The sequence below is a fragment of the Rattus norvegicus genome, chromosome 5 (genome assembly GCF_021556685.1).
Source record: "Rattus norvegicus strain SHRSP/BbbUtx chromosome 5, alternate assembly SHRSP_T2T, whole genome shotgun sequence".
Classification (NCBI taxonomy): Eukaryota; Metazoa; Chordata; class Mammalia; order Rodentia; family Muridae; genus Rattus; species Rattus norvegicus.
Genome location: NC_141538.1, coordinates 79,798,710 through 79,821,439, shown reverse-complemented (window position 1 = coordinate 79,821,439; position 22,730 = coordinate 79,798,710). Strand labels below are relative to the sequence as shown.

General features: G+C 42.9%; 1 protein-coding gene across 4 annotated transcripts in view; it reads right to left on the bottom strand.

Moving 5' to 3' along the window:
* The window catches only part of Kiaa1958 (KIAA1958 homolog), a 146,169-nt gene that overhangs the window by 20,958 nt on the left and 102,481 nt on the right, over positions 1–22,730 (bottom strand). The window contains exons 3-6 of one of the 4 annotated variants that reach the window (XM_087659930.1): positions 17,111–18,766; positions 12,118–12,218; positions 5,786–5,881; positions 976–1,148 (exon numbers count right to left, since the gene is read on the bottom strand). In XM_087659930.1, the coding sequence (XP_087516056.1) occupies positions 17,724–18,766 (1,043 nt within the window). In that variant the 3' untranslated portion in view covers positions 976–1,148; positions 5,786–5,881; positions 12,118–12,218; positions 17,111–17,723. 4 annotated transcript variants of the gene reach the window in all.

Here is a 22,730-nt window from a genome sequence, read left to right as displayed (position 1 = left end):
TGAAGTCTTACATGCTGTCAGGCTTCAACTAATGGGCTCTGGCTGTGAGACCTTCAGATCCATGCTTCTGCCTCACCACTGCCACTGTCTCCAACCTCACAATCCCAACTACTTGATGGCTATGCCCATCTGGACCCTGGCTTAGAGGAATGCATTCAAGGCAGAACATTGTCTTTCTAGTCAACCTCCCTTCGTTTGAATCTTCCCCCACTACTCACAAATCTCAAATAATTTTACAAAGGGACTGGGGCTAAGGATACTAGATAACTAATTTGTTTATAACTCCCAATTACTTTCTCTAAAACACCATTTTTATTATGTTCCTTCCTGCCTGAAAAACTCTAATGTAGTCCTTCCTTCCTGACCCTAGAAACTTACAGCTCTCACAATCCGATCATGCAGTACGGAAAACCAAGAGACTTCAGTGGTTTCCCAGTGTTTACTAGACCGAGCTTGGTGGTGGTGGTGCACACCTTTAATCCCAGCACTTGGGAGGCAGAATCAGGTGGATCTCTGTGAGTTTAAGACCAGCCTGGTCTATAGAGTGAGTCCCAGGATACCCAGGGCTACACAGAGAAACCCTGTCTCAAAAAACTCAAAACGAAACAAAACAATCCAAAACCAAGACCCTGAGCTTGTCACCTGAGAGTCCTTGATGTGCTAGTCCAGCCAGACTGAGGCCAAGTGGCTCTGCCTTCCCATTCTCTTTCTCACATCATCTGTTCCACTGACCTCTCACCTTCTAGTTCTATCAACCCCTATCTCTCCCTCGAAATGTGCCTGAATTTATTCTCCTGAATATTTTAACAAACACACACTCATTAAAACTCTCTAAATTCTACTTGTTCTGTGGATAATTTTCTTTGTATTTTATGTTCCTTCACCTAGGTTCCCCACAGCAGTTAGCACAATGGCTGGCAACTGGAAGCTCAGTGCAGTTAGCCAAGAGAATTAGCGAACTCACGCGTCCCTTACCTTGGTGATGTCGGTGTGGTCTTTGAGCCCGTTGGTCATGCACCAGTAGCGCCACACATTTAGGGCGTACCTCGTGGCTTTGGTGGTGTTTGGGCTCACTGCACTGGTACACAGACCATTCAAGTCATCATTAATATTAAATACAGGAAATTTGTTGAGCTTAGTAGAATAAGCTAGAAATAAAAACAATAGAGACATTAATGTGCCATCCCCTCCTTTAGCGAGTTTCATCCTGGGATGATATTAAGTAACAAAGAACTCCATAAAGACAGCAAAGGAGTGAAATTTCTAGCCATTTCTAGTGGTGGGGCACACCTCTAACTCCAGCACTCAGGAGGCAGGCAGATCTCTATGCCACAAGGCCAGCCTGGTCTACATAGTGAATTCCAGGTCAGCCAGGGCTACACAGGGAGATCCTGTCTCCAAAAACTATTTACATGTACGAGAATCTATGCCTCATCTCTAACCCTGATCATTTTGTCATTGGCTAACACACTTCCAAACATTTCAATAATAGGATGGAGTCAATACTAGAAAATTCTAAAATTACCACTAGAAAAATCAGCATTTCTACCAACAGTAGTAGCAAAAGATGAGAAGAAAGGAAGTAGTTAGAAAAGATTAAAAAAAAAAAAAGATAGGAGGGAGGAAGACTGAAGGAAACTCATCCTTTGTTAACACAGCTTCAAGTTACTTGGGCGCCATCAGGAGCAGCCTTGAAGTAAATGGAGCTCTCAATCTCTTCCCCCAAGTAATGATGCATACACACTTACACCTCACACTCACGTCTGTACACGGGCATTCGTGGAAAGTAGATTGATGTAAGCCTTGATTACACAAACCACTGACCAGTTTCAAATTTGAGTAGAAGGTGAAATGGAAGCAGTGTTAAGGAACGGAGGGGTAAGCTCATCTTCAGATAAGAAGACAGTTTAAATTGTCAAAAGAAAATCAAATCCATACCCACTAGCTGCTCTTTCCTTACACTCTAGAGGATAAAACCAAGTGTCCCACTGAGGAATGTATATTCAAGCACAATCTGGCCAGGTCCTGGAGAGACAGCAGGACGATAAAGCAAGTGCAGTCTTGGAGTTCACTCTAACCCGCCTTGATTTTCATGGCTCCATGGAGGGTCTCCTCTGAACCAAACTCCCAGAATCCTCTTGTACCCAGAAGCAGCACACATGCACCAACATGTGTGTGTGTGTGTGTGTGTGTGTGTGTGTGTGTGTGTGTGTGTGTGTGCTATACAATCAATACTTAATAATATGTATAGGTGTTTGTCTGCATGTCTGTCTTTGTAGCACATGAATGTCTAGTGTCCAGAGAGGTCAGAAGAGGGCGTCAGATTCCCTGGGACTGGAGTTACAGGGGGTTGTAAGCTACCATATGTGTGCTGGGAATTGAACCTGAGTCACCTAGAAAAGTAGCCAGTGCTGACCACTGAGCCATCTCTCCAGCCCTTCAACACACTCATTGATTTCAACCTTTCTTCTAGAAGTTGTCTGCACATGTGAACCTCCCTTTTCCGTGTTTCCACATCTGCTTTCTCTTTCCTCAGGTATGTGCCCAATGGTGATGATCTCTGTGCTTCTCACAAACCTGATGTCACTTCTGACAACTTGATCCTGCCACAGCCCTGGAACGCACGAACTGTTTTACCATCTGGGTTCTGGGAGGAGTGAACAACACTGTGCAGGCACGAGCACTGTCTGAAGCGCTGTGGAGTGATGTTCTCACCACCTCCAAAACTGGTAGGACTTTCTTGACATTAATAAGATTAACATCAACGGAAGCCAATTTGTAAAGCTGGTGTGTGATCTGTGAGCAAGTACACTATCACACCTGTTTACAGACAAGGAAACAGCACCAGACATCTCGGTAGCTTCATACACTCATCGGATGTATCCCACAGAGCCATCACTGTACAAGAAGTGTGCTGCTGACGCCACGAGCTAGTCACTGGTAGATCCAGTTCTAGACTCGAGTTTGATGGCACTCACTGATCATGACACCAATGGTACCAGGTACCGTAGGGACACAATCTCAGTGAGAATAATTTAGTGAGGATGACAGTCACCATCTGGGTGCTGGGAACCAAACCTGGGTCCTCCGAAAGATCAGCCAGTGCTCTGAGCACACTGAGCCTTCTTTCAAGCCCTATCAGGGGAAACCTATTTATGAGAATTTCAGCCACTTGCTACTACCTAGTGGTTAACTCACTAGAACAACCTTGAGTTCAATATTACCTGCAGACGTGGGTTCTGTCCAAATGCATCAAATGGGAACCCTCAGAGAAACTGAATTCCTACCAGTGACTACTGATAGCCTAATAACCTAGATTTGAATCTGAACACGTGAGTACACAAAAAACAAATAACATCTTGTTTGCCAAGATATACAAGCACAGCAGAGGTCCCCCACCCCCACTGATCCCCCAAAGACAATGAAAGCACAAAACAGGAAAAAAAAAAAACCCACATATGTACCGGTGGATAACTGGGAACACAGGACATCCTTACACAAAGATGAGCCCTGGGAAGACGTGGGAACACAGTCAATACTACACACAGATGTGCAAGCACCACACACACGCATATGAAGACATGGGAACACAGTCAATACTACACACAGATGTGCAAGCAACATACACACACATCTGACAAATACTATCTTCTTTCTGAGGACAGACAGAATTCATGGGACAAGAAGGCATTTTAAACTGCATGAGGAGGACAGTACAGCATGCCCCAGATCTAGGAGGCAGCTACTGTGGGCCACAGAGAAACGGATAACATCAGCTGTGTAGACCCAAAAAGAAACACTATCAACTATTCCAAAAAGGAAATAGAACTAAACTGAGTGATGTTAAGAGAAGGAACAAAACCAGAAAGCAGTGGAACAGCGACCTACAGTAAAGAGGAAATGCCAAGACGAACTTAAAAAGACAAGATTTTTAGATACTAGCAAGGGAAAGTGGAAAAAGATGGGTTTTACACCAGAAATGAAAAATATCACTAGAGCTTACAAAGAGAAGAAAGATCATGAACAGCACGAGGCCAGTAGACCTAGAGCTTGAGTAGAAAGCACACAAGCCAAGAAGATACAACTTGCTAAAACACAAGGAAAATTTATAAAGTTAGAAGAGTCTTCCACAGCTTACAGAAAGTGGATCTGAAAGCAAACATCAGGTTCAGATGGAATTCACTAGCAAATTACCCTACCTTTAGGGAACAAAATGATAAAACTACTCTTTTTCTTTCCACCCACCTCTGCCTCCCAAGGACATTCACCAGCACATCTAGATATCTTCTGTAAGATTTAGTTTTAGTTTTAGTTATGTGTATGTTTGTGGTTGTGTACAGTGCAAACAGACATCAGAAGAGGGTGTCAGATCCCCAAGTTCTCAGTTACCTGATGTGGGTGCTAAGAAGCAAATCCAGGCCCTCTGTAAGAGTAGAAAGTATTCTCATCCACAGAGCAATTCCTCTACCTACTCACAACTACTTATAAGGCAGCGTACCTTTCCCATAAACACATAACAAAACAAAGAAACCTACAGACCAACTCAGTTACTAAGCAGACACAAAAGTCTTTACAATAATATGAGGGCTTTAGAGATGACTCAGTAGTTAAGAGCATTTGTTCTTGCAATGGATACAGAATTCAATTCCCATGGTCACTCACAATCATCTGGAACTCTAGTCCCAGGACACTTTCTTCTGACCTCCCTGGGAACTAAGCATGGATGTGATATACACGTGATACATGCACACAAAACACTCAAACACATAATAAATAAACAAATAGAGCTAAGAAAAATTTTAAAATAAAAAATAAAAGATTAAAGGGCTTAAAAAACAAATCTTATTTAAAAAATAAACAAACAAGAAAACTGAATTGCTACCTCATACCATGAACAAGAACAATACAACAATTTCAAATTAATCAAACTGTAACCCAGATAGTGAGTTCAAGGCCAGCCTAGTACAGGAGGCCTTGTCTCAAAACATAAACATAAACACAAAACACAACAAAACCTTAAGATATCAGCTGTGGAGTAGCCAGACATTTTTAAATGAGAAAGCCAACAGACAGTTCAATTAGAAATGGTCAATACTTGGGCCTGGAGAGAAGGATCATCCATGTTTCACTCACCGCTCCTACAGAGGACCCGGGTTCTATCCTAGCACCCTGCAGGCACCTCACACTGGAACTCCAGTTCCAGGGAACCCAATGCACTGAGCACTTGGCCTCTGAGGGAACTACATGCATGCACATATATGCATGCACAACCCCCCCCACACATATACGCTCAGAAAACATCCTCCTCCCCAACACACACACAAAAAATAAAACTTTAATGAACTTCATGTAAAATTAGTAATGGTCCAAGAATCATCCATGAATGCACAAGCGAAACGTCTTCAATGAAGAAGAAACACCAGATGTTAATGAATTCTGCTGGGGCGAGAATACAGCCAAGGCCACTTTTGAAACCCATGGGCAGCATCTGCTCATGTTGGTCATGTATTTATGATATCCATGATATTGCATCCCAACATACCCAACATACATGTATACATACGTATCAACAGCACATATGAATGTTTACCAAAATCTAACAGCATAATAGCCCCAAACTGAAGACTGTCCTTTGTCTATAAAACACCAACTACACTGACATTGCAAAACCCTTAACAACTTATTCTCATGGTGCAATGGTGAGCAATCAACTACTGGAATAAACTGCAAAAGCACGAGTGAATCTGGTAAGCACGATAGTTAGAAAGTAAGTGAATGGTCATACAGTAATAGCCTTGTCGATGACGCCAGGAGAGCACAAGAGACTTCCAGGTTCAGGTAAGGTTCTTATTCCTCTGTGTGGGGGCTGTGGAAACATTTGCTTCAGGGAAAAAAAAAAATCAATTAACAGTCTGTGTGCTTTTCTGTGTAATTCACTTAGGAAAACAACCCAAAACTCCTTAAGATTAAAAATACTTTGATTGCTCTTCCAGAGGGCCTGAGTTCAATTCCCAAAAACCACATGGTGGCTCACAACCATCTGTAATGGGATCTGATGCCCTCTTCTGGTGTCTGAAGACAGCTACAGTGTACTTACATATAATAAAATAAACAAATACACCTTTAAAAAATACTTTCTGGATAAAGTGTTATATACTACTATATAATGTGGATAGGACGGGTCAATTAGGTATTTTATTCAAGTAATCTTTAAGTAATTCCTTTGTGATACTCCCTTTGTGATAGCCTAATCTTAAATATACATTTTAGAAACATATTTATTTATTTGATGTATATGAGTGCTCTGTCTTCACACACACACAGAAGAGGGCATCAGATCCCATTACAGATGGTTGTGAGTCACCATGTGGTTGCTGGGAATTGAACTCAGGACCTCTGGAAGAGCAGCCTGAACCACTGAGTCATCTCTCTAACCCTACTCAGGCTAGTTTTTTTTTTTTTTTTTTTTTTAATTCTTTTTTTTCGGAGCTGAGGACTGAACCCAGGGCCTTGTGCTTGCTAGGCAAGTGCTCTACCACTGAGCTAAATCCCCAACCCCCAGGCTAGTTTTAAAGCTTAGTTGAGAGAATAAAAATGTTTTATAAATGAATTTTAAAGAGGAAGACAGTCATAAACGTAAACTTTGGGAGGCCAAGCCCTAAGATATAAATGTGTTACAAGAATGTGACAAACCAAGCATGGAGTGGTGGTTTATGATTTTAATCCCAGCACTGGGGTGGCAGAGGCAGGTAGATGTCTGAGTTTGAGGCCAGCCTGGCCTACAGAGCAAGTTCCAGGGCTACACTGAGAAACCCTGTTTTAACAAACAAAGAAAAAAATTAAAAAAGAAAAAGAATTAATTGATTGACAAGTCAGAAAAAAAACAAAATTGATTCATATTTTAATGCACCCCCCTCACTGCACACACATTTTTAAGTGGTTCTTGTTTAAAAAGCTGTTCTCACACAAGAGATGATTTGCATAATCTGGGGAGTGCAGATATAAAGCCTTTGTCACATGATCCAGCCCACAAGGCACAAAGGCAGGTGAGGTCAGATGTTGGTGCTGAAGGAATTCTAAAAGGCAGGGAGTCCACTGGGAGAAAACGTTCATAAGATGTGCAGCAAAGGACATGAGACAAGGAGGCTTCTGGAAACCAACGAGGGGAAGACTCACTAGGAAACAGACTCAGAAGGCACACCAGCACTGAAACACACTGATAACAGTCAGACATTAAAATTAAAACAAGACCGATTTCACTTAACAAATTGGCAGAGACTTAAAAACAAAACAAAACAAAACAAAACAAAAATAAAATTTAAAAAACCCTGCATCTAAACATGGGCAGAATATGGGGAAGAAGCTGCAACCTTGGCCAACATTACATGGTGTCTACGCCTCAACTTTCACGGAGCCTTTTTAGCTAAGTGCAGAGATAAGGATGTCTACCAGACCTCATTAATGGAGAAGCAATTAAAGGACGAGTGTTTACAGGCTGTCATTAAAAGCTGTGCCACCCTTCTACATGCTTATGGAAAACAAGCCACAGGATATAAAGTTAGAAAGGGAAATTTGCTTTCAGATAACATGTGCAGTACGATGCCATTTTGACACGAAAATAAATTAAGGTTGTCTATTTATAATTTCATTTAAAAAGTCCGGAAGGATGCATATCATGTTGTTGATTCCACAGTACTTTCAGTCCTGTAGCAAGGATGAATACATTATTTTTGTACATTGTAAAAATCCCTAGGGCTTTGGAACTATGTAGGATAAAACAAAACCTTCCTTTTTATTTGATCTAAGACTTTCTCTTCAAAATGTCTAAGGGATCTTATCAGAAACACAAAAGTGTATGCATGAGTTAACAGGAATTTATAAAAGTAAAGAAATAGAATATAATTGAATTAAGGTATTTTAAAACAGACTGTGGCGTATTTGTACGAACAGTTAAGACATACTTTAAAATACTAAGGTCCACCCAGGTGTGGTGCTACACACCTTTAATCCCAGCACTAGGGAGGCTGAATAGGGAAATGCTCTGAGTTCAATGCCAGTCTGATTTACAAGGAAAGTTCCAGGTCAGCCGGGGCACAAAGTGAGACCCCAAATCTCCAACAATCTCCCTCCATCTGCTGCCACCATCTGGGGATCAAACAGTAGACTATGCCTGTTAAAGCAGGTATCAGGGTTTTACCTACATGTATGTCTGTGCACATGTATGTACCTGCAGACACCAGAAGGAGTGTGAGATCCCTTGGGACTGGAGTTAAAGGCAGTTGTGAGCTGCTATGTGGGTGCTGGGAATAAACCCAGGTCCTCTGGAAGCCCGTGCTAACCTCTGAACCATCTCTACAACCTGCCACTATGTGTTTAGATCTGCACAAAGTTGTATATATTTAAAAACTGTGGGATCCTTTTGTGGAGATAAGAAAAAAGGGCTCACAGAGGGTCTACATGCAGAGAGAAAACACACACACACACACACACACACACACACACACACGCCCTCCACAATCAATACACAAATAAACAGTTAAATATCTGCTATGGAGTATTCTGTTTCATAAATTAGCCTGGAGCTACACCAAGCCCATGAATAAACCAGCTACAGAGCCATTACTAAAGAATTTTATTACCTGTTTCTGTAAATAGCTGTGCACATAAATGCTTCCTCTTTCTCGGGGCTGTTCCCTTCATGGTTAGATACACATATATGGAATACCTGGCTCTGTACACAGTGACAACAACCCAGGGCCACTGCAGTATACCAGGCCAACAATTTGATTTTTTCTTCAAAATTGACTGCTTTTTAAGTTGGTAAAGTTACAAAAACAGCTACTTTGCAGAAAATAATTTATTAATTGAAAACTGGTTGTCATGCCCAAATACCAAAAAGACAGTGTGAGCGAACAGGCCCTCACTGGAGATGCCGTCAACATGCACTGACTGAATTTATTGGACTGCTTATTTCCATAAATTTTAGGCTGTTCCAACAAATATAAAAACCAAAAGAAAATCTCACTACCTAAGAGGCAAACATTGTATAGACGATGGAATCGACCACAGGGACACAAAGCTAGAGTTTTATTTAAAGCACAAGTACACAGACAGTAATGAAGCCAAACAGTGAGGTGAGCAGAACAAAGCATCTTAGTATAAAAAGTCAGTGAGCAGTGAAATAAAAGCGAAAACGATACCATATATACTTAGTCACAAAAGCTTCATATTATTACAAACACCGACAGGTAGAGATCGCCTGCCTAGAGAGCATCATACATCTCACACGTTAATACAAGTTTCTGCCACTTGGACTCACCCTTCTCTACTTCCTGTCACAAGTTATAATTGTAGCAGCTTGAAAGAAACTTTAAGAGTATGACTTGAGCGACAGAGACACATGTTTTCCCCCCACATAAATCATATAGAAAGAAGCCAGGGGCTACAAAACACACAGAAGATGCCAATCGACCATCTCGGGCAAGTCACACTCCCAAAGCACGGCACAGCCCTCTGTGGTTTCATGACATTCCCTAAGCATCAACTGTGCTTACCATAAAACTACAATGATAGTCTGTCTTTTTATTCCCTAAGTCCTCAGTGATGGAAGAAAAGGAGCTACAAAACATGTCTGTAGTTTATAACCAGAGCAGAGGACCTCACTGGAGCTGAATGCAGCCTCCGTCCCACTAAGGCATGAGGTTCTTCTTTGTCGTCCACACTTGTGTCACATACTGACTCCGGTCTCCTCAGCAGCCTTTGGGCCTCTGGGATTTTAGTGAAATGTTTGTATAACCGCACAGGAGAGGGAAATGATCCCTAGCACAAGGTTGATCCGGCAACTCTATGTCCAACTCTAGCAACAAACATGTTTACAGTCACAGGGGAAATAGAGACAATAAATTAAAAACCTACCAAGTACATGTGTTTGTTCAAAAAACTACTCTAGACATAAAGGCCTTAGCATAAAGAGATACTCAAAACAGAAGATCCAAGAGTGGGAAGGACAGCCGACAGCAGGATCCAAACGCACGCCCACTGTGAACTCAGACTGCGTCACTGGGACCACCAGGCCAGTCTTTGGTGTCTGAAATCCCCCAGTACCAGAATCAAGAAACACTGCGGTGTGGCTCCAGGGCTGGGTGACCACAGCAAAGCTGCACCATGTAGAACTCAGTTCCTTTATTGCTTCATTATCTCATGGAGGGGTGAACATTTAAAGCATATTCTGTCTGCCATGCTCAGTTAAATCTGCCTTTCTCTCTACTCTAAGCCAGTGGCTCTCAACCTTCCTAATGCTGTGACCCTGTAACACAGCTCCTCATACTATGGTGACCTCCCCTAACCATAGAATTGTTTTTATTGCTACTTCCTAACTGTAATTTTGCTACTGTTATGGATTGTAGTATAAATATCTGATATGCAGGATATCTGACAGTGAACCATGAAGGGGTCATTCAACACCCCCAAAAGAGTCTCAACCCAAGGGTTGGGAACTGCTGCTCTAAGCAAAGACATGGCAGGGGCCTTGACGAATTAGTTTTAATAATCCTAGAATTGGATCAGTAATTCTAGCACCAATGTGTCTAAACATAGCATTGGTTGTCACTATGCCACTGACAGTCACACAAAAAGCCTCCATGTAATAAGGAGATTATTCCTTCATGAAAGGAATCTTGTAATTATTACCTATTGAACTGACGGGGAACCTGCAGCAAGTGAGGGGTTTTGGCATGTTGGTGTAAAAAGGCTCTTTCAGAAGCAGCCTTCTTTGCTTAATATTTTATGATAGTTTAACCACTGCTGTAAGAGAATAAGTAAGAGTGTAATGATAGTTTCCCCTGTGCTGAATTTTGAGCGAATACAGTAGACAGAGTTAATCTGTTAAAGTAGCTTTGTTCCAGTCTTTAGTGTCTATGGTACCACCAAGGCAAGAGGAAAACACTGGGGACTGAACGGACAGACAGGCAAAAAGACCTGATGGGCGTAAGGCCACAAAACACCTCACAACCCTAAGTAAACGCTCAACACAAAAGCTGACACTAGGAACTATAAAGTACACATCAAGTTCTTCTTCAGATTCAATTTTTATCATCTTTAATTACGTGTAAGTATGTGCAGAGGTTTTGGCCTGGCGCTAGATTACAGATACCTGACATGTTAGCTGGGAATCAAACTCGGGTCCTCTGGAGGAACAGTACATGCTTCTAACCACTGAGCCACCACACCTCTCCAGCCCCTAGACTACTAGTTACTCTTATAGACGCAATTCCAGCAGGGAGCCATGACACCTAAGACAACACATCCACCTCGCAGGCTTCGGCTGTTACACCATTCAATCTACAAATACCTAACCAGGGAGGCCGTGCTGCCCCACTGTCTTCTACTGGACTTTACAGTAAAAACACTCAAGTTTAAAAGAAGAAAATTCTCAGTGACAGAATACTTAAAAACAAAACAGAATTGCTTTCTTTTCTTTTTTTTTTTTTTGCAGGTGTGTGGCAGGAAAGCTCTCTCTCTGGAATGGAATGACACACATGAAACAGTAGTTTGGCACTACATGACAACTACGTTTCCCTCCGAAGAAGCCACTAAGTGCTGGCTCAAAATACTGGACGAAGCACTACTTTCTCAAGTCGCACACAGCACACACACGTGGGCAGCACAGCCTAACTACAGTATACAGTGATAGCAGCGATGGTTAACAAGCCCACGACGACACCATAAACACAGTGACAAGCACCTACAACAACATGCAAAGCCTTCGAGTCAGTCAGTCATCACACGATGCATAGAAAGTGTAACAGTTTTTGGCAAGTTTTTTTTTTTAAACAAATGCGTTATAAAGCAAAGTTTTTAAAATTATAAATGCTATTTTAAAAGTTGTAACATATGGATTATAGGTATAAAAGTTCAGTTAGATAAGGTTAATCTGGCTGGACTCATACTAAGTATGGACACCCAGTATAAATAATCAATTATAAATTAATACTAAAGTGTTTAAGGTACGTGATTTATAAAATGCTGTAACACAGAAAACCAACAGCCACTATTCACACTGTAAGCACAGTAACTGTTAGGAGTCTAGATCAGCGATGCCTTCCTAGTTCTACCTACCACAAACGAGAAAACTAGCCAAAGCATTCTTAAAGCTCCCACTTGAAACAAACGCAGAATAGTAGAAATGCTAATTCCAGTGTCACGCCAAGACAGACGGTCTGCAAAAGACAAGTAATTACACTGCATATTTTAAAAATTCAAAAATGTCATATTGTCTCCACTGATTCTGATAAGTTTTTAAATTGTGTCTGGGAAATTTCTTTTTTTTTTTCCCCCGGAGCTGGGGACCGAACCCAGGGCCAAGCGCTCTACCACTGAGCTAAATCCCCAACCCCTGGGAAATTTCTTATGCTTGAATTTCTTTTCTGAAGAAAAGTCAAGCTAACACAAGAAGCACATTTCTGTTTCTGATCTCCCTGCTACCGACCTGTGTCATCGGCTACCATTCCCTCTTCATTATCACTAAGCAGATTCACTTTAGAAAATCTTAATTGTGTTGATAAAATGTAATCCTTTCAACTGAAGGTCTGTCTCAAATAGTCAGATTGTACAAACTATGTCTCAGACCAGTAATACGGCTACTGTACAGTCTGATCCCCAGAGAATGCCAATGGACAGAAATTCCCTTTTGGTCCATGGTCTACAACTAGAATCCAATACTTAAGATGCGGATAGTCTGCCTCCCCAAGTGTAACCGAAAACTAAATGTAAGTGGAACAAACTGACGTTTATTAAGAGCCAATTAAGGGGGTTGGGGACTGAGCTCAGTGGTAGAGCGCTTGCCTAGCAAGCGGAAGGCCCTGGGTTCGGTCCCCAGCTCCGAAAAAAAGAAAAAAGAAAAAGAAAAAAAAAAGAGCCAATTATACTAGAGGTTACCCTAATACATTTCTCAATGAAGCATGGTTAAAGTCAGGACATAATCCTGTACAGTGAAAAGTGAAGTTTCACATTCAAACAGTCTATAAAAAAACGTGAGGGCTAATTCTGGGCACGGTGGTGCACACCTTTAATCTGAGCACTCCAGAGGCAGAGGCAGTCAGATCTCTATGAGTTTAAAGCCGACCTAGTCTACACAGGGCTTCCAGCCTACCAAAACTACACAGTGAGATTCAGTCTTTAGAAAACAAGACAAAAAACATGAGTTGAAAATAAAGTTTGGAAAAGAAGACATACACATTTTAATCAGGGATAACGTCCACGTAGGTGGGAATTCTCTAAATTCTACCAAGGTTTTATATACGGACAGGGAGTCTGGGTGCCTGGGTTCGATAGCTCTAGTCCCAACAAGATGGTCAGACTCGGGTACTGACCTCATCTGTCTGTGGTGTGGGGGTGGGGTCTGTTTCCTGCTGTGATGAACACTGGAAGAGTGTCTGAGGAAACTTGGACCCACTCAGCACAGCATCTCAAAGGAAAAGAGGTCCAAGGAACTCCAGTAAGTGTGAAGTGTGCATGCGTGCGTGAGTGCGTGTGTACGCGTTCTGAGGTACCCAGTGAGTATGTGTGAGTGTAGACATATGTCCTTTCTGAGGTACCAGTCTTCCTTATCACCTCAATGCAAGAGGGTTTCCTAGTCTAAATCCTGGCTATCACTAGACTTCTTAGGTCCCTTCTAGGGGTAACCTCTGAGATCACAATTCAACAAAGACAATGGTTTTATTAACAAGACCTAACTAATATTGATTCTAACTCATCATGGATTGCACTAAACCTCAACTTAGTATATTGAAATGGTATAGTTTTAAGAAACCACAATCTTTAATACCAAATAGGATCTTTCACTCAGTTCTAGCAAACCCAGTCAATTTTTAAGTTATGCTGGACCTTGAGCGATCCATCTTCCTTTTCTCTGCTTAGAACAGTAGTTCAGAGTTGTTGGTAATCTGTTACCATAGGAACCTAGCAGTGATGGAGCACGGCATCTGCAGAGGCCTGGGTTCTCAGACCTGTTTGATGGTGAGAATTGCTTAAGTTTTCATGGCAGCCCCATCTCTCTGCTGTAGGAAACGACAGCCTAGCCTACCTGTTGGGCCCCTTCTCAAAAAAACTGTCTTACACCAGGGAGTTTATCTTGAGAGAGCCTCCTGCAGGATTATCAGGAGCACAGGCAAGCCGCACCTGGAACAGCAGCCACAGAGGACAGGACTTGGGACCCAGATGTCCTTCAGGGACAGTTGCTCTTACCTATTCGCTCTGTGACCCGGGCAACCTATCTGCTTTTCTTCTTCATGAAGAAGGACAATCACTCAAAATGGTTACCAGTAAAGACAAGTAGAGACACCCGTTACAGAGGCACACTGTGTTCTTCTATGTGCATGTGCTATGTGAACACAGGGACCACCCCACCACCCAAGGGCTTCACCGTATTACTGACGTTCGGAGAAGCTCTAAGGAAAAGTCTCCATAAAATACTCAAGTGGGATACACTGCAGCAAAGTAGAATGCTCAATGGCTTACGTAACAGCAGAAGCGCAAAGCTCGGAAGACAAGACAGAATGGGATCAGTACAGAGACTGGGGGGTGGGTAGGCGCTGGGTTCTCAAAATTAAATTTTCATTACATCATTTTATATTTTCTTTGAGAGCAAGAAGAATTTTATACAGCTTTACTGACTTCCCACTGACTAAATATTCAATAAATATTTGCCTATGTGGCCATAAATTTTCATCCCAGTAAATTCTTTATTATCACAGATCTTGCTGTTAGTTAATGCCAGGTTTCCACTAATAAGAATCTAACTGAAAATAGAGAGTCATCCCAATAAATTCTTTATTATCACAGATCTTGCTGTTAGTTAATGCCAGGTTTCCACTAATAAGAATCTAACTGAAAATAGAGAGTCATCCCAATAAATTCATTATTATCACAGATCTTGGTGTTAGTTAATGCCAGGTTTCCACTAATAAGAATCTAACTGAAAATAGAGACTTAACCTATGCCAGAAAAAAGTGCAGGCAATATATTACAGATCAGGTAATACATTAGGGGAAAAGCTGTATATAGTGTTGCTTGTAACCACAGTACTCATGTAGAGGGATGGGGATTGGGAGTTTAAAGCCATTTCAGCCTACGTGGTGAAATCCTGTACCAAACTGAACTAAATACAACAAAAAACTTAAGAGAAAAATGAACTAACAGGTAACGTTTAAGATAGTAAAAATTATGATATAAATATTTAATAGTTGTCATACCTTATGTATGAAACATTCCACAATAGCCCTAATACCCACAATAAACCTTGGCATGTGCCTCTGACAGAGCGGAATAATTTAAGTTAAATTCCAAATAATAAAAACAGCTTCTGGCAGTGGTATGTCCTCAGTATTGTTTAGATAAAAACACAGAATTTCGAGGTAGTCACAGACTCTTAAAATTTAATTAACGAGATTCTAAACTGGCTATGCTTCTTCTAGTAAGCCATTTTTCAAAAGGTTGTTTTAATCTAAATATCACAGTGTTCCTGTTTGGTTAGTTTTCACAGAAAAATATAAAGAAATAAACAGTTCACATTGTTGATGTACTATTGTCTGGATGTATGCAGGGCAGATTTCCCGGCCAGTCCTCAGCACACACCATCAGGGACTCAGCACTGCCAGTCTGCTCTCTCAGTTCAGTGCTGTGACAGGCCGCCTTTCTCAAACACTCTGCTGCCAACACAACAGGATTTACAGACTGTGCCTTAGATAAGAGCTTTACAGAAACCTTAAAGATGGCAGGCATAGCACATAAAAACGGCCTTCCAAAAGCTCCCTCATGACGGGCTCGTCATGAGCGCGTGGACCAGCTCCAGAGGAGGAAGGCGAGTGGGAAGTTCTGCAGAGGAGCCGGGAGAGAGGCCTGTGACACACTGTCCTTTAAAGCAGACAGCCTGCAGCAATGGAAGGCTCTGCTCTCAGGTCTGGCTCAAACCAACAGCTAGCGCATACTGAAAAGGGTGACTAGAAAAAGCTTGGAGTGGGAAAGCAGACTTCTCCTTCTTCATCTAACCGACTTATAATTTCATCCTGAAATGAAGATAACTTACTTTCTCCTTAAGATTGTTCAAAAGATGTAGACAATACTTGTATAGAAATTAATATACACCTTTTCTTACCAATGCTTCTCTTGGAAGGACAAGTTCATGGAGATAATCTCCCCAACACTGGCCCAGGCAGACCTGCCACTTCTGCACTAGAAGGCCACAGCCTAGAAGTCCTTGTGTGCTTATTGCTTATTGATGCAAAGAGCCACCTAGCCACGGGTAAGCTTGGTTCTGTGACAACTTAGCAAAGCAAATAAAAACATTTGCCTTTTTATTATAACATAAAATCCCACCTACCTTCCAAGCTAGTGTGAGTTACAAGGTTGACTTGAAGGATAAACACCTGCCCCAGCAGGGCACTCGGACATGACAAACCAATGATGGTTTGCAGTCCTTTATCTCACTGACTGCACAGGATGGGGAGGATCCTAGCTCAGCTCAGTTTAGCTCTATTTTACTTGATTTTTGAAGTTCTTAACTAATAATTTACTGCAGTCTTCAAGACTTGAAAACAAAGACTAAAAACATGACAAATGCTAAACCAGACAGAATACGACAGGTGAACGCATTTCTAGTGACTGAGAAGAAACTAAGGGATGCTTTGGATTCTGCTAGCCCTGGTAACAAAATATTGTGGTTTAAGATGGGTGTTAATGCTCCTTTGACCCTAAGCTCAGAGTTAAGTAACCCCCAGGGAACAGAGTGGAATTTAGTGCTTAGACATAGTAACAGGACACTGTAGCTTCAGTCTGCGTGGCTCTGCTAATGCGTCAGGTTTTTTTAGTGGGGCCTCTATTCATTCTCTTCCTTCTCCCTTATGCTTGATATACAATCTAACACTCGAATATCCCCAAAGTTTTTGGTAGTTTTAGATTTCTTGTAAATCTGATGATCAAACTCATTTTCACTGACAACATTCTACTGAGGTCCGAGCGCCACACTAAGAATGAGCTCGGGAACAGCACCCCCCACCCCCGGCCCCCCGCAGACCTTGCATATTATTTTTAATGAGACAAAAAAGAATGGCACCTTTATTCCTCTTCCACACCCCACCTCCCCAAAGGAAAGTTCTTTACGTGGTGGGATCTCCATATCCGGTGAAAAATGAGGCACAGCTAAGACTCTATACTAAAAATATACGCAAATAACTTCATGTTGAGCTTACGGCGCCACTTTCTCATCTGGCTCAAAACACTGCGTGAGCAGGAAAGCGGTCTCCTGATTCATATGTAATCTTTAAAAATTAAAAAAATAAATCCATCTATGAAGGAGACTAAAAGCGGGAAGTGAGGCAGGAGGAGGAGCTGAGGACACAGTGTCTTGAATGACTCTCGGTTTCCTTTCTGACTTGTTTGTCTGTCTGTCTTTTTAAACGGAAATCTTTCTCTCCAGTTGCCTGAGAACCACTATGGTTTGCCAAGTCTGTAACAGCAATTATGTCATCTCCCACAAGCACACGTGTTGGTCTCAAGCCTACAAATACTGTTAGTAATACTAAACTATTTCCACTGGCTTATCTGTAAAAAGAAAAATAGAGATTTGCATTTTATAAAGTTAGCAGTGAGGGCAGGCTGAAGGGACGTGATGCAGTACGCGGAGGGTTTCCTGGGACACAGAATCCAAAGTGAGGTCTTGACCGAGCTCAGGCCGTGTCCGAGGACGAGTCGTAAGAGGAGACAATGAAATTGCCACTGTTGGCGTGGCCAGTCACGGACTGGGCAGCCTGCTGGCTCAGGTTGTTGCAGATGAGCACCAGCTGATTGCTCTGGGCCTCAGACAAGGTGCTGCAGCTCTGATAGACACTGAAGTTGGTCTTCCTGCCGGGGATGTTGCCCTTCTCACACATGGTCTTCACCATCTTGGCTAGCTTGTTCTTGCCGAGGGCCTGGCAATTGTACCAGTGAAGAGCTGCCAAGTTCACCACTGGCTTGATGGACAAGTAGAAGGGGGCGTCCTCATAGCGCATGGCAGGAGGCCTCCGCTGCGCATACTCCTTATAGTCCTGCACCGGGCAGGTCTGTGGGGCATGCTGGGTGGCATAAACTCGGGAGTCTGTCCCACCTCTCTTGGTTTTGGCATTCAAATCACCAGTGTCCTGACCCATCCACTCCAAGTACTCAAGCCCAGTTTCTGTGACGCGGAGCCGGATATCACCCCATTTCAAGGTGGATCCATGGAAACCTGTGCAGTGGCCGAAGGCTTTTGTATTGTTGAGCCAGACGAGGTTGAGCAGACCCTCGGGGTTGTACCTGCTCAGCAGTCCCCTCTTCCGCAGGATGAGCTCATCGGCAAAGGTGAGCTTCATGGACTTGTGCGGCTTGTTTCCCTTGCCTTTGCAGCGAAGCTCGATCTGCTTCTGTTTCAGGGCCTCCTGGGAGCGCTTGAACTCCTTATCCCTGGTGATGCTGTAGCCATACCTGTGCTCTTTCAGGTACCGTTCCAGCCCGCACTGGTAATTCGCCAAGCTGTTGGGTTCATACTCAGACCCATCCTTCTGCCTGGCGTCCACGAAGAAGGAGGCAAGGTAGGCATCTAGCTCCTTGCAAGGGATGACATAGATCTCTCTGGTTTCTGCCGGGTACTTGGAGATGAGGAACTCCCGGAAGTTCCGGAGCGCAGTCTGCGTGCTCCTGATGGTTTTCTCATTCTGCTCCCTGCTGAGCTCAGCCGCCCTTTCATCCTGGTCTGCAACAAACGGGGGAGGGGAGGGACAAAGAGGGCGTGGGTGAGTTCAGACAATGCACTCGCTACTCTGAAATACAGTTTCCTCTTATAACCAAAAAAGGGAAAGAAGGATCAATGTTTCAGATTGGCATTGATGGGCTGGGCTTTTCACACTATTGAAGCCAAACTGATTCACAAATGTACGGGACGAAATGTGACAATGAGAGAGCACGTCTTTTTAAAAATGTTTTGTTGTTACTGTGCGGTGTGCGCGCATTATGCATGTGAGTGGGTCTAGGTGCAGATCCTTCCACTTTCGTGCAGCTCCAGGGATTGACCTCAGGTCCCCAGGCTGGCGTGGCCATCTTGCTAGCCCCGAGTCATGGAGCTTAGTGAGTGAAGGTCTATAGTAACGGGGACACTCAGGGTAGTCTCTGAGGAAAACCGTGGGCAGAGATGTGCATTCTGTCCTATGTGCGTGTGAGGCACCCCTCCTCCACTGAGACAATCACTCCATCTGTGAACTGGAGGTAGCCCTGGCTCCACTGGCGGCTCTGTTACCGTCACACATCATGGAACTCAGCTCAGAAAGGGCTACATGCATTCCATGGCAGTTTGCTTGGACGCCTGCTCTCCTGTGGGAATGCAGGCCAGTGCAGTTTCTAAGGATTCCTTATGGACAGCCAAAGTTTGTGATGAAGTTATCAGAATGTATCTACTATTTTAAAGGAAAATCAGGACTAAGCTTCATGATAACGAGGAAACACTAAATGCAGACGCTATGACTGAGGCGAAAAGAGGGGGCCTATCCTGGTTCAGTGATTTGTTTTCTTGATTTACCACCCACTTTCTGCAGGAAGGACTGTGGCACAAGCTATGGGTCATCCATTAAGCAGCACTGTCCAAGGTGGCAGGCCTCACACTTTACTATGCTTCAGACTTATTTATGGTGCTAAGCAAACAGACTACTTGGCAGCAAGCCTAGGAATCTGCATTTTAATCAGGATGTCTATGCTCCTGGTGAGACTCGAAAGCAGACTTGGTAAACCAAGCTTTGGTGACTTAGCCTATAATTCCTGCTCCCTAAGAAGCTCCTCAGGAGGCAGGGGTCTAAATTTAAAGCCTACCCAGACTCAGAAAGGCCAAGTTCTATGCCTATATGCTGTATAGGAAACTCTATTTTACCCATTTTTTTAAATGTCTAAGACTCGCTATTTAAGTGGTTTCCTTTCAGTAACATTTAATTTAAACTTGAGACCTTAACTTTACTAATAAAAATACTTGGTTTAGCCAGGTGGTGGTAGCCTTTAATCCTAGAACTTGGGAGGCAGAGACAAGTGGATCTCTGTGAGTTTGTGGCCAGCCTGGTCTACACAGATAGTTCGAGGATAGCCAAGACTCCACAGAGAAACCAAGTCAATGAAAAACAAACAAACAAACTACTGAAAACAAAACAACTTGGTTTAAAAAAAAAAAAAAAAACCCCGTTCTGTGTATCAGACATGGTCTGGACAAAACTCAGAATCACACAATAGAAAACCAGCCTATTTGCTGATATGCCATGAAACTGGGTTTTCTATTGTCTTTAAGAGGGAAGCACAGAAGTTAATTTAAAACAAAAGAATACAACTCAGGACTCTTGTTTATAAGGCAATAGCATTTTGTTTATTGGAAGCATTTATAAAGGAAGACTGTAGATTAATTTGCAAGACTGCTCAGTGATAGTCTTTGTAATTATTAAATCAATAATAGAGTTTTAATATGCAGGCTTTCTACAGAATAAACTACTTTTTATAAAACATTATCATACATTACTGTGTATCTAGGAATAACCATCTCTTTAATGACAATTCTAAGACAGATTTCCAGATTTCTTATGTACATAGGCACACCTGACATATGACATTTCTAAAATTCAAGCACACACAGACTTCATGCCTCAATAGCCGAACTTTCAGTCTCTTTGTGTAGTTGAAACTGCTTATATATTAACAAAGACGCCAGCTTTCCTTTCATTAAAAACAAAGAGGCAGGGGTTGAGTGTAACCTTTCACCAGCTGCTTTCCCGGAGTCCCATATTCACATGGAGAGGCCAAGGCCAGCACGTGTTTACTTTGGCTGCTACGCAAATATCTAAAAGCAGTTTTCAAACTTCAAAGGCTTTCCAGGAGATAAACATTCACAGGCAACTTCAGGGAAAAAAACTTCCAGCCCCTCACGTTCATCTGGGCTTTGAGACTGAGTCTGTGTACCTGTCACCTGCATCCATTACACCTGTCACACCTGTGAGTGTGCGTGCTCATGGCTACTCAGTAACTCCATTGAATCCCACCGGGAGGTACAGACTCTACTTGGCCAGTGCTCATTTTTAGTTTGTAAAGTATTTAATAATGTTACTTCCTTTTTACCAAAACAAAAGAAAAGAAAAGATGAGGAAGAGGAAGAAGAGGTGTAGAGGAAGAGGAAGAAGTTGAAATTTGATTTGAAAACCTTTTGGGTATCAATTTAAAAACAAGGGATGATTTCAGGACGTGTGAGCATATACCAGGTGCATGGCACTCAGAGAAGCCCGGGGCAGCTGCTGCAGGGCAGCTGAGGACAGCTGTGAAAGGGCTGATGTGTTGCAGGAGTCACACAGGATCCGGACCCCAACCAGGTGGCCAGCTCTCCTACATCTGCCTCAGCCATATTTGCAGTTCCAACCTACTGCACTGTGAGCTGACCTCCTCAAGGCATTCTCAGCCCGGTCTTTCTCCAAAGGCTTTCCCTCTCTTCTGCTGGGTTTCAAGCTTACTTAAGTACATGTTGCATGTGCTGGAGGCCAGCCAAGTGAGCTGTGGTAGCCTCTCTTTTCAAGCAGCTTGGAATGCAGCTGGAAGGGAAGACAGACACTCTCCCGCACTCTGCATGAATAGAGCAAAGAAATGCTTTTCAAACCCTGTACAAGTGAGGCATTATCAGCTGATAAGAAAATCAAGTAAGGCCAGAGGAAGCCAACAGTAAAACCAAACAACAACTATCACACATTTGTCTCCAGTTTTAGAAGTTTGCGCTCCATTCCTTTTAAAAGTGTTTTTTTTTTAATTACATATAACATTCAGAATATCTGTGAACCTGTGAACCATATCAGAAAAATTCCATCTTCCATCATTCCCTAGCACCTACTTGAAATATGGTAGCTTGGCTGGCTGGCCAGCCAGTGCTATGCTGATGAACAGAACCTTGGGCCTGGCTTCTTTTTGTCTCAGCTTCGCCCATGGCTGTGCATTTGCAGCCGCTTCACGCTCTCTGCACTGTGACGTTCCACTAAATAAAATCCAACATCTCAGCAAACCCCAAAGGCCAGGGTAACAAAGCAGGGTATGGCAGCCAAGAACACAGACACAAATCATTTTCTTCCAGTGAAACCAAGTGTTTTCTGTGTCTGTGTGTGTCCCTGTGTACCTGTGTGTGCACTGAACTTGGTATGGGTCCGAGGCTGACCATGGGTATCTTCACTGCTCCCCACCTTACACTTGCATGTCATATGTGCATACTCACTTGCATGAGTGTGGGTGCACATGCAGAGGTCAGAGGACAGCCATCAGTTTTCCTTCCATCCCGAGGCAGGTCACCGATGCATAGACTGGGTTAGCTAGCCTACAAGCATCTGGACCTCTTCCTCCACTTCACCGCAAAGGGCCTGGGATTCTAGATCATCACACCTAGATTTAGTTCTGAGGATTCAAATTCATTCTTGCACGTCAACCCTTTATCATTTACCGGTCTCTCCAGCCCTTCCACTTAATTTTTTGAGAGAATCCCTCACTGAACTTAGAACTCACCAATGTGCTAGCCTAGCTGACCTAGTCACAGGGATCCTCTTGTCTCTGCCTCCCCAGGAATGGAATTATGAGCACACAATACCACACCCAGCCTTTTATACTGGTACCAGGGATCTGAACAGGTCCTCATGCTGTGATGGTTTGCACATACTCGGCCCAGG